This window comes from Odocoileus virginianus, chromosome 20 (genome assembly GCF_023699985.2).
Source record: "Odocoileus virginianus isolate 20LAN1187 ecotype Illinois chromosome 20, Ovbor_1.2, whole genome shotgun sequence".
Lineage (NCBI taxonomy): Eukaryota > Metazoa > Chordata > Mammalia > Artiodactyla > Cervidae > Odocoileus > Odocoileus virginianus.
Window position 1 is genome coordinate 8,384,129 of NC_069693.1, and position 14,941 is coordinate 8,399,069.

Sequence of the window (14,941 nt, forward strand, 5' to 3'; positions counted from 1 at the left end):
TCTGGTTTTCATTTTCCCGTCTGGATAACGAGGGTCACCAAGCACCTTCCCAGGACCTTCCTCCTTGGGTTGTTGTGAACACCGAGTTTGTGCTCCTAAAGCACATAGACCAAAGCACGGCACACACTAAATGCTCTGTGGGTGTGAGTTAGTATAACTAGCCGTGCGCCTCCGGTGACCTGTGTGAGGATCGCTGCAAAGACCCAACCAGTCTGCACCTGAGCGTTGTGTGAACCCCCTGAAATCACACACAAAATTGCATGTGTTTCCATACAGTTTTTATAAGATTCCCCAATAGTGAGAGAAGCACAGAGGCAGAGACAAAGACATGACCTTTTCTAAGCAAGGGTGAAAGGGACCTCAGATGATATCACTCTCTGCTTACAACTCCCAGCCCCACCTCAGTGGTTTGCATTTAAAGTCCTCACTACCCACGTGGTCTGTAGAATCCCACTAAACAGACCAGCCCACCAGCCTGATCTGGAGGGGAGCCCATCAGTCTCACTTGCTCCCCTGAGCCCCCCATTGCCTCCCCCAGCCCTCTCTATGCTCGTCAAATATATGAAATGTTGTCTAGTCTCAAGAACCTTTTATATTTGCTTTTCCCCCTTCTTTCCTATTCAAAAGCACAGGGATGTTGGGACTTCCCTGGAGGTCCAGTGGTTAAGAATCTGCCTGCCAATACAGGGGAAATGGGTTCGACCCCTGGTCCAGGAAGATTCCACACACCACGGGGAAACTAAGCCCCTATGCCACAACTGCTGAGCCTGCACTCTGGAGCCCATGAGACACAACTGAGCCCACGGATCGCAAGTGGAAAGTAGCTCCCATTCGCAGCAACTAGAGAAAGTCCACTCGCAACAAGGAAGACCCAGCACGGGGAAAAAAAAAAAAATTAATATATATATATATATATATAAAATACATTTATAAAGTTCAGAGGGAGGTTGACACTCCTAACATTCTACCTAAAACTGCCTCACCCCACCCCCCTTTAACAAAAAGTCTGTTTACAATCTTCATAATACTTAAAGCTATTCATTCATTCATTCACTTCAATGTCTTTACTGAATGTATGTGCCAGATGTTGTTCTAGGCACAGATTCAGCAGTAAACAAGGCACACACCCTGCCTTCACCAGGGGTCACCTTCAACATATCGCTTATTTGCTGGTCTGTTGTCTTCCTCCTCCCACTTCACGCCCAGCTAAAAGGTTTGCTTGGTGAGAATGAGAATTTCTGTCTCCCATCTGATGGTAGGCCCTTTTAAAAAATGTTAAAATGTATCCTAAACAGGATCTTCACATAGTCTCCAAGGGTTATCCCACCAATTATTATACTTGGGTAATGACAAAGGGGAGAGGGAGTGTACACAGAGGTGAGATCTAGGACATCACCAATGACAGACACCCCGATGTCCCATGTCCTCCGCATGTGACAGCCCTCCTAGCACAGAAGGACAGAATAGCACTATGTACTATGATTGCTCCAAATGCCTACATATAATTATGAGGAAGTTATCAGACAAACCCAAATTAAAGGACATTCTACCAACCACTTAGCTGTCTTTAAAAAAAAAAAATCATGAAAGAAAAAAGGGGGAATTGTCAATTAAAAGAGACTGAAGAGATATAACTAAATGAATTCTAAATTGGATCCTGGGTATAAAGGAAAAAATCAAACACTGCTATAAGACATTATTGGAGAGTTGGGATGATTAGGACATTTTAAACATGTATATTTTTTAAAATAATTTTTGTTATTTATTTCTTTCATTTTTGGCCACACAGTGTGGCATTTGAGATCTTAGTTCCCTGACCAGGGGTGGAAACCACACCCCCTGCAGTGGAAGTGTGGAGTCTTAACCATTGGACCACCAGGGAAGTCCCAATTGACAGCTCTGTGTCCCTACCCCTATATTTTTTTTCTATAGCACACAGCGTTACCTGAGCTATATTTCACTTGTCTATCTTATTCATTTTCTATATAACATTCCAGCTCCCTAAAGGCAAGGATTTTTTTATTTCTTGTTCATTGCTTTATCTTTGGCACCTAGAACAGGGCCAGACATGAATTAGGTAGTGAGTAAATATTCGTTGAATGAATGAGCAAATATTCCTCCATCTCTCAGTGCCTGCACAATCTTTTCTGCCCTGCCTAGAACTCTTCTACAAATCTTCAGCAAGGGAATAAAATTTAAAATGATGGCTAAAGCTCACTGTGTACCTGTTCTAATAACTTCACCTGGATTGTTGGCTGTCCTCCTCAAAACAGCCTCAGAGTAGAGAGCCTTCAATGCTCTTCCTTTTTGTGAAATGCAGGAAACAGAAGTCCAGAGGGGTAACATCGCTTGCTAAAAGCCACACATCTTGAAGCAGCTGTGCCAAGATTTAACTCAAGCCCTCTGGCCACAGGGGCCACACACCCAACCACTTTATTTGCCATTCCTGCCTCTCATTTCCAGCTCTTTCTCCTGGAACCTCTGTCCCTGTCAGTCCCTGTGAGGGTGAATGTGTGTCTTTTTCTGCACACCTGCTTCCAGTCCAGGCTAACTGGATAACATTGATAAGAGATGTCACTTCCCTGGGCCTCAGTTTCCTGCTCTGTAAAATGGGAATACTATACCACCACTTGACAGGGTTGTGTTGAGGGTTTCCTGAGATTGCACAGGCCATCACCCAATAAGTAGAGACCATGAGGATGATGATCGTGGCCTCCCTGGTCTCCGGGCATCTCACTCAGGTCTTCATCTCCCCTATCTTGGTCTCTGCACAGGTGTGTCCTGTCGTTTTGAGAGTCTTTGCTGCCCCTCTGTGTCTCCCCCTTTCTTTCTCAGGGTTTCTCTTCTCCTGACTTACCCCTGCTCCTGCCCACCCCTCTCTGGAACCTCCCTCCACCCACTCCAGGAGCTGTTTCTGGCAGACACAAGCCCGAGATGGAAACTCACAAGGAAACAGGGAAGCTGTGGAGTCTGGTGGGAGGAGAGTGGTGAGGCTGAGCTGTGGGGGTGGAGGTTACGATCAAGTAAACACCAGGCTGATGAATTTCTCATCAGTATCATCTTTGACTTTCCCTCAGTACACAGCAGCAATCACCGGAAGCGACTTGTCTGAGGAGCATGTCCTTCAGTTACTTATCCCATAAAACAAGGGTAGGGGTTGGAGAGGGGATGGGGGTGGGGTGCGGGTGGAGTGGGGGTGGGGGAAGGGTAGTCACAGCCCCAGTAACAGAGTCCTAGAAGAAAACATTCTGGGCAAAGATAAATTATAAAGAAAAAATGCTGGGAATTCCCTGGCTGTCCAGTGGTTAGAACTGTGCTTCCACAGCAGTGGGCACGAGTTCGATCTCTGGTTGAGGAATGAAGATCCTGCTTGCCCACCTGGGGTAGCCAAAAAAATAAAATAAAATACAAGCAACAGAATCTGAAGACTTTCCAAACAATAGGTGAGGTTGTTAGGGGAGTCACAAAACTGCTGCCCCGAGGTTATAATCAATAAGAATCCTTATTGATTCTCAGACTTCCTGCAGATGCCACAGCTCCAGCGACCAGACTGACTGGGCCCCTCGGTCTGGCCCTGCTGGACACAGGGAACTCACGCCTCTCGAGCTGGAGGTCTCGGCTGTAACTTTATGGAGAATGCTTAGTGCAGAAACCCCCTACACCCGTCCTGGTTCCTTCCTCCAGGAGCCTCCTCGTTCTTCCACAAGGCAGAGCCGGGTCTCTTCTGCTTTGGGGTATGTCCATCAATGATTGACAAGTTCTCTCTGTAAAAATTATGTCATTCCAATCGCCCCATCCCTCCTAGTTTCCTACCTCATTCTGTCCCTAGGCCTGGCAAGTCCTTCTTGGTTGATTTGCTTTTCGAGCCCTGGGTTTGAGTTCCAGCCTACCACTCACCAGCCTCGGACAAGCCCCTGAGCCTGTCTGAGCCTCTCATTGCTCATCTGTAAAATGCGGCCATTGCTAGACCCTACTTCACAGGATTTGGGGAGGAAGCAAGGAAACACCCAGGTAGAGTCCTGAGCATGGTCCGGGGCCTAAGGAGATGCTCAGTAAGTAAGTGCCCTTGAGATTATTAGCTTAGGGCCGTCTCTGGGGTCTAGTGGTTAAGACTGCACTTCAAACGCAGGGGGTGCAGGTTCAATCCCTGGTGAGGGAACGAAGATTCCACAAGCCCTGTGTGGCATGCTCCCCCCCAAAAAGAGAGAGGTTATTACTTTAATTGTGTCTTAATTATCATGGATAACATTGAATAGGACTTCCCACATGGCTCAGTGATAAAGAATCCGCCTACCAATGCAAGAGATACAGGTTTGATCTCTCTCTAGAAGCTCTCCTGGAGAAGGAAATGGCAACCCACTCCAGTATTCTTGCTCGGGAAACCTGGAGGACAGAGGAGCCTGGCAGGCTACAGCCGTGGGGTCACAGAAGATTGGACAGAACTTAAGCGAGTCAACAGCAGTAACAACACTGAATATGCATGCCCCACAGACAAACTGTGCTATTTACAAACACGGTCACAGTCTGTGCCCTGGGGCAGGTATTAATGTCATCTTCTCCTGACAAATAAAGAAAGTGAGGCTTGGAAATGTTAAATAATAAGCCCACAGCCACTCATTGTTACCACACTAGGGCTAAGCTCTTATTTTTTTAAATCTATAACTATATTAACAATGGTTTCTATAACACAACCTTAGCACATTAAGAGCAAAAATGCAGCAAGCAAAACACAGCAAGCAAACATCAACCCAATAACCATCTTTAGAATAATTTTTCTTATGTTTTCTAATAGGACTCCTTCACCCCTCAAAAAGGCTCTATGTCTATTAGGGCTTTTATATAATCAGGTTCTTTATATTATTTTATGATTAGGGTATTACAAGCAATCATGCATATTAGTACCAAGGGCGTAAATGCATTTGCCAAACAAACTAAAATACCAGCAAAGGAGTTTAAATTAAAACACTCCTTTCACCCTGGATAATCTCATAAAATACCACCACCCGGGAAACTTATTGATTAAAGTTCTAAATTGATTCTTATTTGGAAAGAGATTGGGGAAGGCCTTCTGCCTGTGTCACAGAAATTAGGGAGTAGTCTATTGAAGCAAGCATCAGAAAGACAGATATCATCTTTAAGGTGAGCGCTGGGGGCAGCTTTTCGGAATCCCTGAAAACCTGATCCACCTTGCCTGTCAGGTTTTCTCCTCATGACCTCATGCTGGCCCAGAGGGGGCAAGGTTGGCATGGGGTCACCGAGAGAAGGCTGACCCACCTGAAGATCAGGAGGGCTTCCTGGAGGAGGAGATATTACAGCTAAGCGGTAAATGACATTGTAAGCACTCAAGACACAGGAATCACTTTTTTTTTTTCTTTTAAGGTATCACTCTTGTGAATGATGTATTAATAGTGGACATTCATCCTGCTACCATCCCCTGTTCTGCTCTTTGGCTGCCTAGCTCTGTGCTGGGTGATGCTGGGGACATATCAGTGACTGGTATAGCCCGGGCCCTAAATTCCTGGGCCTCACAGATGACCAGTGAGCACAGACATCAAACAAGTCATTATCCAAATCATTGGTTCAAAAGGAAATTACAGAAAACTGGCAGAAGACCTTTGGTCTGACATTCACAAATTCCTCCCTTTGTTACCTCCCAACCTTCAGCCCATCCATAGAGACAATATATTCAGTCCATAAGCATATATTAACTCTTTCCTTTTCCAAAAAATATTATTTTATTTATTTTTGATTGTACTGGGTCTTTGCTGCTTCTCGCAGTTCTTCTCTAGTTGCAGTGAATGGGGGCTACTCTTCGTTGCAGTGCACGGGCTTCTCATTGCTGTTGAGAAGCATTGCGGTCTTTGCCCTCGGGGCTTTTCTTGTTGCAGAACGCACACTTTAGGCGCACGGATTTCAGTAGCTGAAGACATGGACTCAGTAGTCGTGGCTCACAGACTTAGTTGCTCTGGGGCATGTGGAATCTTCCCAGACCAGGGATTGAACCCATGTCCCCTGCATTGGGAGGCAGATTCTTGTCCACTGGACCACCGGGGGAGTCATAAGCTCTTGCTAAAGGTAAAATATAGTGTCTGCCAAAAGGGAGTCCTCAACAGACTTTGTTCAGACTTGGCTCTCTGACTAGACTGAGATGATACGAGCTAATGGGAACAATCCCACTGCCTTTATTCAATTGACAACAACCAGAGGAACATCTTAAAACGTATTTCTCCTATGTCCTTCCCCCTGCTATACCCTTCCTTCAGGGGTATATCCACCGTGCCTTCAGGGAAGTCCCACAGGTTCTTAACCAGGTGAGATTTGACATCCACTGTATCTAACATTCTAAGATGTCCCTTTGGTGTTCTGAAATTAAACTCATAGATAATAGAGCCCACCAACACAAATTTTATTTTTCAAAATTAATATCTAAATTAATACCAAAATTAATATTTTCAAAAATAGTCCTAACTATTAATAAAAAGGGGAAAATTTATAATCAAATAATTGTCTGCTTTAGTCTAGAGATGCTCAGGCATGGCCACTGTAAAAAGCATCTCTTCAGGAAGATATTAGCATCTCTGTGTAGATTCACCACGAATGAGACAAGAATAATCTGTGTGTTGTTTGGACAGTCACCACAGCTAGCACTACCTGGGGTGATGTGGCTTCTAGAAAGAGTGAACAACTCTAGATCAATTTCTTGGCAAATCAAGAACAGGCAGGCCATGATGGACACAGCCATTGCATTCCAGGAAAGGTCAGTGTACTTTAAAATATTGCAGAAGCACTTAGTGTTTACATGTAAAACATAGCTGAGCTCTAGACTCAGTTCATCATAAATGGGTTTTCCTACATACATGGGTGTCCAGTGGAATGTAATTGTTCTTTACAATTGTTCTTTACAAGTTGGACTCAGTCGTGTCCAACTCTTTGCAACCCCATGGACTGAAGCCCATCAGGCTCCTTTGTCCATGGGATTCCCTAGGCAAGAATACTGAAATGGGTTGCCAATTCCTTCTCCAGGGGATCTTCTTGACCCAGGATTGAACCCTAATCTCCTGCATTGGCAGGCGGGTTCTTTCCCCCTGAGCCTGTGGGACAGTGGAAAGTTAAATGGGATCTGGGACAGATCTTGGTTGAACAGATGGTTGAGACATTCAGCATTCCTGGTCCCTGGGCCTTACATCTAATCACACCTCCAGTCACTGTGACAAACCCCCAAACACCCCCATCAATTCCAAAACATCTGAGGGAGATCACAATCTGATAGCAACCAGTCCATGCACACTGGGCTGGCCCCATCTGGGACCCTCACTCCATTCTAGCCACCCCTGCCCCCTTGCTGTCCCCAAATTTCATGCCTCCAGAGCTTGTGTTCCTTTTCCTGGAAGATCGTTCCATGTAGTCTTAGCTTCTGGGTCCCCTCTCCCAGCCCAGCCTATGTATTAATAGTTGGTCTATTGTTTTCTCATTTGCTGGCTTTCCCCCATTGGACTGCTTGTTCATGACACAGGCACAAAGTAGCTGTGGTCACTGCTGAGTTTCTAGAGCCCAGTATAAGGGGCCTCAATGATTTATGTGTTGAGTGATCAAGGGGACCAACTGGGAACCACAGGTGGAGGAAAAATTCCTAGAGGTGACATGGGCAGGAGACACGAAGGTCAGGAGGGATGTGGAACAATATACCAGCCCAAGGGGGAAAGGCATTCTAAGGGAGGCTGTGCCACACCAAGGCTCTCTGCTGCTTCTCCATGTCATTCTCTGGGGGCAGACCTGGGTGCAAATCCCTACTCTGCAATTTTCCTGCTGTGTGAACTTGAGTACTCTCCTTAACCTCTCTGAGCGTCATATCCTTCTCTATAAAATAGAAATGATGGTATCCACCTCCTTGAGTGGTTACAAGGCTCAAAGAGATCATTTTTGTAAAACATTGAACACTCTAGTGTGCACTTAGTAGATATTTGGTGAGTACGTGGCTCCTAGTTCCAGATGTGATGAAAAATTAAGTTTTAATCCCGAATAGGTAGGAGGAGCATCTAGCTTTGGAGTCACATGGCCTTGAGTTAAAGCCCCAGCTCTGCCATATACCTGTTATGTGACTCTGGGCCACTGAGTTTTCCTCTCTGAGCTTTAGTGACTTGTCAATGAAATGGGATCATAAGTGTGTTACCCACCTGGCATTGCTGTGAAAATGAGATCAGATTGTGAATGTGACTGTGCAGCACAGTGTCTGGCTCCTGGGAAGGGGTTATGTTGTTATGATTAGGAATGGCTCTGGGGTGTATGGAGGGAGCAGGCCCCCAGCCCTGGAATAAAGGAGGATGGGGGCGGGAGCATTTGCAGACATGAAGTTTTGTTGAAAGGATAGAAAAACTGAGGCCCAGGGAGACGGGTCTTTCCAGAGGTCACAGAGCACCTTGCAGGCCCAGCAAGGACCAGCGACAACAGGAAAGACCCCCTTCCAGATCTCCATGGGGGATTAAAGTCAGAAAGGATCAAAGGTAAGGAGTGGGCCCTTTAAATCATAAGCTCCACCTTTGCTTAGAAGGGTCTTTGGGGATATAAAAGGGGGTGCAGTTCCTCTCCGCCCCTGAAAACCATCAGCTGCTCCTGTTTGCGGGCCCCCAGCCCACTTCTCTCCAGCCACCCCGCACCAACACTCCCCCGGGTGCCATGCAGCTGCCACCCTTTGACATGTGGAAGGACTACTTCAACCTGAGCCAGGTGGTGCTGGCACTGATCCAGAGTCGGGGGCAAGGGTCGGAGACCCAGGGGACTGGAGAGCCAAGACCTGGGCCCCACATGGAGCAGGATCAGGGGCAGGAAGGACGGGGGACCAGCGGGGGCCTGGCCGCCCTGTGCAACTTTTGCAAACACAATGGAGAGTCTCGCCACGTGTACTCCTCACACCAGCTGAAGACCCCGGAGGGCGTGGTGGTGTGCCCCATCCTGCGGCATTATGTGTGCCCCCTGTGCGGGGCCACCGGGGACCTGGCCCACACGCTCAAGTACTGCCCGCTCAATGGGGGGCAGCAGTCTCTCTACCGCCGCAGTGGGCGCAACTCAGCCGGCCGCAAGGTCAAGCGCTGAAGACCGTCAGGTACCCACCCGCTGCAGCCCCAACCCTCCCTGGTTCAGCCCTCCCAAGCCCCTGGACTCTCCCCATCCCTGGACTCATCCGGCCCTTTGGAATGTCTGACTCTCAGTACTAGATCCCTGCTGGATCCTGGAACAACGGAGGCAGTGGGCAGCCAGGCCAGCTCTGCCGCCCCTTAGAACTCAGCTCTCCGGGCTCTGTCTGGGAGTGTCTGTGGATTCTCCGGTGCAGCGGGACACCCTACTCCTTGGACCACACAGCCCCGTGGCTCCTCCTGGGCCACAGTCCATGGATCTTCAGTTCTTCTGGGACATTTGCCCTGCCTCTTTGACTTCTCAGCCCTCAGGGTTCCATTCCTTGGGGAATTCTTGGACCATTGGTCTTGCAGGACTCCGCTGTGCTCTCCCAGGGACACCCCTGAGAATCTGGAGAGAATGAACAGGCTGGCGTGGACCTTCCAGCCCAAGAACTTCAACATGGGATTCTGACTTAAACCAGCCTTCTCTGCCTCCTTCGGGCCACCGGCAGACCCACCGTTTCATCGTGGAAGGCACCGGATGGGTCCCGCCCTCATCATCCTATCCATCAAGAGCTGGGGGAAGGAGGGGTCACGTCAGAGGGGTACCACGTCTTCGCAAGCTTATCTGGGGCTGAAGAGTCTTGGGGTGCGCTAGTACCCTTGAACTACCCCCCTGGTTGTTCTTTCCTTTGTTCATTCCGTTTTCCTGTGCTCCTACCCCCACGGTGATGGCGAATCACCGATGGGTCTTTTCCGTCGCGAGAGGGCGTCTCTCCGCCACCTCCCACCCGCCCCCACAAATGCCCACAGTTTGTAAAATGGTCCTTTCTGTCCTCCCGTGTTTTTTTCAACCTCCAACAGTTTAGTAAACGAAGCTCCCACAGGAAAGGGGTTTTAATGCCCGGAGGGGGATGGCAACAGCCTAGATTTTATTTTAGGGGCAAAGAAAAGCCCCAGTCAGATTTTTACGTTGTTTGGTTTTTAACTCAGGGCTGGGCCCGAGTGTTGAGCTCTAGTGAATAAATAAAACGCGTTTCTGGTTGTCTTTGAAATCGCTATGTCTGTTTCCTCCGAGGCTGGGGGTGGGGGGAGGTGGGGAGACCCGGGGGGAGGGTGGGGAGACCCGAGTTTGTCCTAAAACGTGGGAAGCAGGAGGCGGAGCAGGAAGGAGACCCGGGTCCCTCCCACGAACGTGCCTCCCCATAACAATGTCCTACACAGGTCACTTGTGGACTGTTCCCTAAATCCCAGCCTCCACCTCGACCCTAGAATCCCTTTCTTCGTCTTTTTTTTCTGGGCTCTGTCCAGGGTCCCCTCCCACCCCTGCTAGAACCCAGATCATCCAGGACCTATTTTGTGGCAGTTCTCAAACTCGGCTCCCAGAGCCCATTGGGGAGGTGACCAAAAGGACTGGTCCCTGCTCTGGGGGACATGCACATAACCACAAAACGTTGCATATGATACCAGCGTTTCTTTTCTTCCCATCATTCCACACATATTTATTGAGCTCCTACTTTGTGCCAGGCGCTGTTCTGGACATTGCTGGTTACAGCAATGAGCAAAGCAGACAAGGCTCCTGCCCTCATGGAGGTGACATTCTAGTGGAGAAAGGGGTGAGGTGACAATCAAAAGTTCGTTCGGATTTTAAAGGTCTTCCGAAAACCGGAACGAACTTTTTGGCCAACATAATATCAGGTGGGTGATAAGCGCAGTGAAGGATAAGAGGCAGGGCAAAGGGGTAAAGAGTGAAGGAGGGGCTGTTTTGTGCGGGAGGTGGTCAGGGGAGGTCTTTCTGTGGAAGTGACACTTCAGCAGAGTCCAGATAAGTTGAGGAAACCAGAAGGGCATTCCATGCATTGGTGACAGTGCAAAGGCCCTAAGGTCGAACTGAATCTTTGCAGAAGAAGCAGGAGCCCAGCGGAGTAAGATCAGAGAGGCATAAGGGGTAGGCAAAGAGTTCAGAATCTTGCAGACCTTGGTGAGACTCTGACCTTCATTGGGGGTTTGCACTCTGAAATTCACCTTGGGCTCCACTCTCACATACTCTAGTTACAGAGAAAAAACCAGAGACCTCTCCTCACAGGTCCTTTTCCAAAAATGCAGATCTGCCCACAACAGAGATCCCCAAATCCCTCAAACAGCCAGAAGGGATGCCCTAACCCCAGAGCTGTGGTGTGCCCGCGCGGGAAGGTTGGGCCGTGGAGGAAGTGGGGCACTCTGACAAAGGGTGGGCAAGAGTTATGGAAAGCAACAAGGGGGTGATAGTACTCAGGGCGATGATGACAGGTGGAGGGGGCACACTTTAGACCAGAGAAGTGAGAGGAGGAAGATATTCAGGTCAGTCTGGGATGGGGATAGATACAAAGTGCCTGGGGACATCCAAGATGAAAGCGTCCAGGAGACCTGATCTGGGGCTCCGAGGAGAGGATGGAGACAGACAATTAGTGACCACTTTGGTTTGGGATTTTTTTTTAATGAATTTTCATTTATTCAGCAGATAATTAAGTGGCAGGGGAGCTCTGACAAGAGCTGAGGACACAAGGAGCCGGAGGAATAACGTCCCCTGACCTTGATCTCCCCCAGCCCCTCACTGTTGAAGAGCTCCATACGCCTCTGCCAATGGCTCCCTACCAGCAGCCTCTGCACAAGCTCCAGACCAGATTTAGACCCAACTCGCTGCTCAGCCCACACACTCATGGAGCCCCAGCATCCTGGGTGGCTGCCCTGGATGTGCAGTGTATTCATTTCCAAGGGCTGCCATAACAAAGGACCATAAACTGGGGGGACTTGAAACACAGTTCTGGAGGCTAGGAATCTGAAATCAAGCTGTTGGCAATGGTGCATTCTCTTCCAAGGCTCTAGGGCAGGACGCTTGCTTCTTCCAGCTTCTGGTAGCCCCAGGCTGTCCTTGTTTCTGACAGCTTCACTCCCATCTCTGCCTCCGTCTTCAAAAGGCTGTCTTCTTTCCTCCGTGTCTTTCTCCTCTTCTTAGAAGGACAGTGATGTTGGCTTAAGGATCCACCCTACTCCAGTATGACCTCACCTTAAGTAATTACATCTGCAGGGACCCCTTTTCCAAATAAGGTCACATTCTGAAGAAAGGGTTAGGACTTCAATATTACTGGGGGGGTGGCAATTGGGGACACAGCTCAACCCACGGATCACGTTATACTCACCAGGTCCTAACTGACCTCATCTCCCCAACTGTGACCTGAGCTGGAGACCTGGGTGTCACCTAGACACCTCCCTTTCTGTCCCCAACCTGACAGTCACCACACTCTGCATATCCTGCCTCTCAAATGTCTCCCAATTCATTTCCCACCGTCCCTGCCCTGGTCCAGGCTCTCCCACCCTCTCCTTGCCCTCCCCCCCAGACTTCTCCCTTGACTCTGGCCAATAATCTCGGCCCCTCCCACCCACCTTCCACACAATGGCGGGGTTCTTTCCAACACACACATCACACCCTGCCCATCCTCACTCATTCAAGCTCCTTAACGTTGTTCATAAGGTCCTTGCATGGGCTGCCTCTGATTCCTGGATCCTTCATGGGGCACATGGTGGGACCTCATCTAAACCCAGCCCTGGTGAAAGTCAGCTTGCCACCCCACTCTGCGCCTGCACTCCCTCAGAAAAAAATATGAACGGAGAACACACAATCATGGGGACTCAACACTTTTACATCCAAGAACCTCAAGTAATTGGTTCTATTTGTCTACATTTCCCTGGCCATTCACTATTTCACGCTTTCTCCTCTCTCTCCGCTAACTTCAGCACCTCCTTTTCACCCCTGACCTTCCTTCCTACGCTACTGAGCCAACAGAAGGAACCAGGAGGGAACACGTTTCTGACACTGCTGACACTACATCAACACCTGCCTGCCTCCATGCCCATATAGCCCCTCCCCATTTATTGTGGCCGAACAGCCCACACCCCTTAGACCAACCCCTACTTGTGTCCTGAGCCCCACCCACCATGCCCACTCAAGGACATGAGGCTGTGATTCTCTCCTGTCTCCTCCAGAGCATCAATCTCCCCTTCTCTGGATCACCCCATAGGCACACAAACATACTGTGACATCTCCCATCTTAAATAAACCTCTTGAGATCCTGAGCCTCCTTCCAGATACCACTCCATTTCCTCTCTAGAAAGGATCATCTACACTGGCTCTCTCTATACCCTCCTTGAACTCACCCAATTAAGCTCCTGCCCCCACCACACCACCAAAATTGCCCTTTCCAGGATTACTGATGAATTCTGTGTCACCAGCCCCAGCAATCGGTTCTCAGACTTCATTGAACTTGGCTTCTAGGCAGCATTTGCCCTCGTTAACCCTTCCCTCCTCACTTGGACTTCCTAGGTGGCTCAGTGGTAAAAAATCTGCCTGCCTGCCAGTGCAGGAGACACAGGTTCGATCCCTGGGTCAGGAAGATACCATGGAGACGGAAATGGCAACCCACTCCAGTATTCTTGCTGGGAAATTCCATGGACACAAGAGAGTGGTGGGCTACAGTCCCATCAGGTTGCAAAGAATTGGACAAGACTTAGTGACTGAACCATAAAACCCTCAATCTTCTTCTCCCTCGGCGTCCAGGAGAGCAGACCACCCTGAATCTCCTTTCACTTCCTGATTGCTCTTCCTTAGTCTTCTTGGCTGATCCCAGCCCTCTATACCTGAGTGCCCAGCCTTAATGCCACGGACTTCTTTTCTATCTACACTCGTTCCCTCACCAGCCTCTCCCAGTCTTAAATGTCATTATTCACTGACAACTCCTAAATTCCTATCTCAAGACTGAACCTCTCCCCTGAAGTCCAGACTCAAATATTCAACTGCCAACCTGGTATCTGTACTTGGATACTTGAACTCTTAATCCTCTTGTAGCCCATTGCCAGTCTTTGCTTCTGGTAGCTCCATCCTTCCATTACTCAGGCCAAAGACACTGCAGTCATCCTCAACTCCTCTTTCTCTCACTTCCTCTACCCATTTCCACTTCAGCTCACCTCAGCAGCTACTGCCTTGGTTGGAACCACTACCTCTTCATGGGGCCTCAGCTTCCACTCTTGCTCCCTAAAGTCAGTTTCTACTATTAACCCAGAGTCAGATCATGTCCTTCCTCTGCTGATAGCTCTCACCTCTTGTAAAGTCCAAAATCCTCACTGACCCACAAGGCCCTGAAAACCTGTCTCCCCACCCTACCCTGCCTGCTGGCACCCTCCTCTCCAGTCCACTAGCCTCCTGCTATAGTCTTACCTCTGACTGCATTTGACCCCTCACCTCCTTCGTGTGTTTACTCAAATGCCACCTTCTCAGAGAGGCCTCCCCCAACCACCTTATTTTAAAATTACAGACACACTCAAGCATACCACACTGCCCAATCCCTTTGCCCACTTCTATTTATTTCATAGTACTTACCACTTTTTCACTTATATATCTTATTTTGCTAATTGTCTCACTCTCCCCAGGAAAAAGTGAACTTCATGAAGGTATAAAATTTTGTCTTTTGTATTCACTGCACCTAGAATTGTGCACGCGTTCAATAAATATTTGTTTGAATGATCAATGAAGCACTGTTTGTTGAATGACCTTGAGGACTCCAGCAGGATGTAAGCTACAAATTTCTCGGCGTAGACTTAACTCCATCATCCTTCCAGCTAGAACCCGTGTTCTAGCTTCATTTCTGCCTCCATGCATTTGCTTAACGTCAAGTCTGTGCCGGGATCACCCCTTACCCTCCAAGAAGCTCTCACTCTCATCTCCCTCCCCGCGTCAGTCGTGCTCAGGCAGGGCTTGAAGGTAGATGAGTTACTATGGTTACTGCACCCGCTAG

At 48.7% G+C, this 14,941-nt stretch overlaps 1 protein-coding gene across 1 annotated transcript; it reads left to right on the forward strand.

Annotated features, from left to right (window-relative positions):
• Nucleotides 1-8,567: 8,567 nt before the first annotated feature.
• NANOS2 (nanos C2HC-type zinc finger 2) lies at nt 8,568-10,136 on the forward strand. The gene has a single exon (XM_070451904.1). The coding sequence runs from the start codon at nt 8,674-8,676 to the stop codon at nt 9,088-9,090; it is 417 nt and encodes a 138-aa protein (XP_070308005.1). The 5' UTR covers nt 8,568-8,673; the 3' UTR covers nt 9,091-10,136.
• Nucleotides 10,137-14,941: the final 4,805 nt, after the last annotated feature.